The sequence below is a fragment of the Cicer arietinum genome, chromosome 8 (assembly GCF_000331145.2).
Source record: "Cicer arietinum cultivar CDC Frontier isolate Library 1 chromosome 8, Cicar.CDCFrontier_v2.0, whole genome shotgun sequence".
In the NCBI taxonomy this organism is placed as follows: domain Eukaryota; kingdom Viridiplantae; phylum Streptophyta; class Magnoliopsida; order Fabales; family Fabaceae; genus Cicer; species Cicer arietinum.
The window spans coordinates 23,315,291-23,316,639 of NC_021167.2; the positions used below are offsets into that span (position 1 = coordinate 23,315,291).

General features: G+C 35.4%; 1 protein-coding gene across 1 annotated transcript; it reads left to right on the forward strand.

The window, feature by feature from the left end:
- Nucleotides 1-6: 6 nt before the first annotated feature.
- On the forward strand, nucleotides 7-1,347 carry LOC101497937 (uncharacterized; the record flags this gene model as incomplete). The annotated part of the gene is made up of 1 exon (XM_073364626.1): nucleotides 7-1,347. A coding segment is annotated over exon 1 (801 nt), but the record flags the coding sequence as incomplete, so codon positions are not given.
- Nucleotides 1,348-1,349: the final 2 nt, after the last annotated feature.

A 1,349-nucleotide genomic window follows, 5' to 3' on the forward strand; every position in this document is an offset into this window, starting at 1 on the left:
CCACTGCAACCACAACAAACAATGTTTTTGTTTTCAACTAGGTTAAGGTTTGTTTCTCTTTTCATTCCCAAAAAGTTTCTTCCTTTTAATTTCATTCCCTCTTTTTGCTTCTCAGCTTCAACCCTATTCCCTCAATTCAATAATCCTCATCTTGACAATTCCATTTCATTGTTCAATTCTTTGCTCCATAAGAATCCTACCCCACCACCCATTGAATTTGGCAAGATTTTAGGTTCCATTGTGAAAGCTAAGCATTACTCAATTGCTATTTCCCTTTCTCAACAAATGGAAATTAGGGGAATTCACCCTGACTTTGCAACTTGCAATCTCTTAATCAATTGTTTATGCCAATTGGGTAATATCACTTTTGCTTTCTCTTAATCAAGGGTTTTTGTCTCAAAGGTGAGGTTCATAAAGCATTGCACTTTCATGACAAGGTGGTAGCACAAGGATTTCAGTTGGATCAAGTTAGTTACGGGACTTTGATCAACGGGTTATGTAAAGTTGGAGAAACAAGAGCAGCTTTAGAGTTGCTGAGACGAGTTGATGGGAAATTGGTTAGTTGGATCAAGTTATGATGCATGTGATTTATATTCTGAAATGGTTGTCAAGAGAATTTATCCTGATGTTGTCACTTACAATGCACTAATTAGTGGCTTTTGCATCATGGGTCAATTAAAAGAAGGAATTTATTTGTTTAATAAAATGACAATGGAAAACATGAACCCAGATTTGTATACTTTTAATATATTGGTTGATGCTTTTTGTAAGGAAGGGAAGTTGAAAGAAGCTAAAAATGTGTTTCTTGTGATGATGAAAAATGACATAAAGCCGAATATTGTTACTTACAACTGTTTAATTGATGGATACTGCCTCGTTAATGAAGTGAACAGGGCTAAGAGTATACTCAACATTATGGCCCAAAGGGGATTGGCTCCTGATGTTAGGAGCTACAATATCATGATTAATGGACTCTGTAAGATTAAAATGGTTGATGAAGCCATGAACCTCTTCAAAGAAGTGCAGTCCAGAAAAATTGTTCCCGATGTTGTAACTTACAGTTCCCTCATTGATGGGTTGTGCAAATTGGGGAGAATTACATATGCTTTGGAGCTTGTCATTGATATGCATGATAGGGGCCAACCACCTAATATATATACTTACAATTCTATATTGGATGCTTTATGCAAAAGCCATGATGTTGATAAGGCAATTGCATTATTAAAAAAAATTAAAGACAATGGTATTCAACCAAATATGTGCACGTATACTATTCTTCTCAATGGATTGTGTAAAAGTGGACGAATAAAGGATTCACAAAAGATTTTTGAAGATCTTTTGGTCAAAGG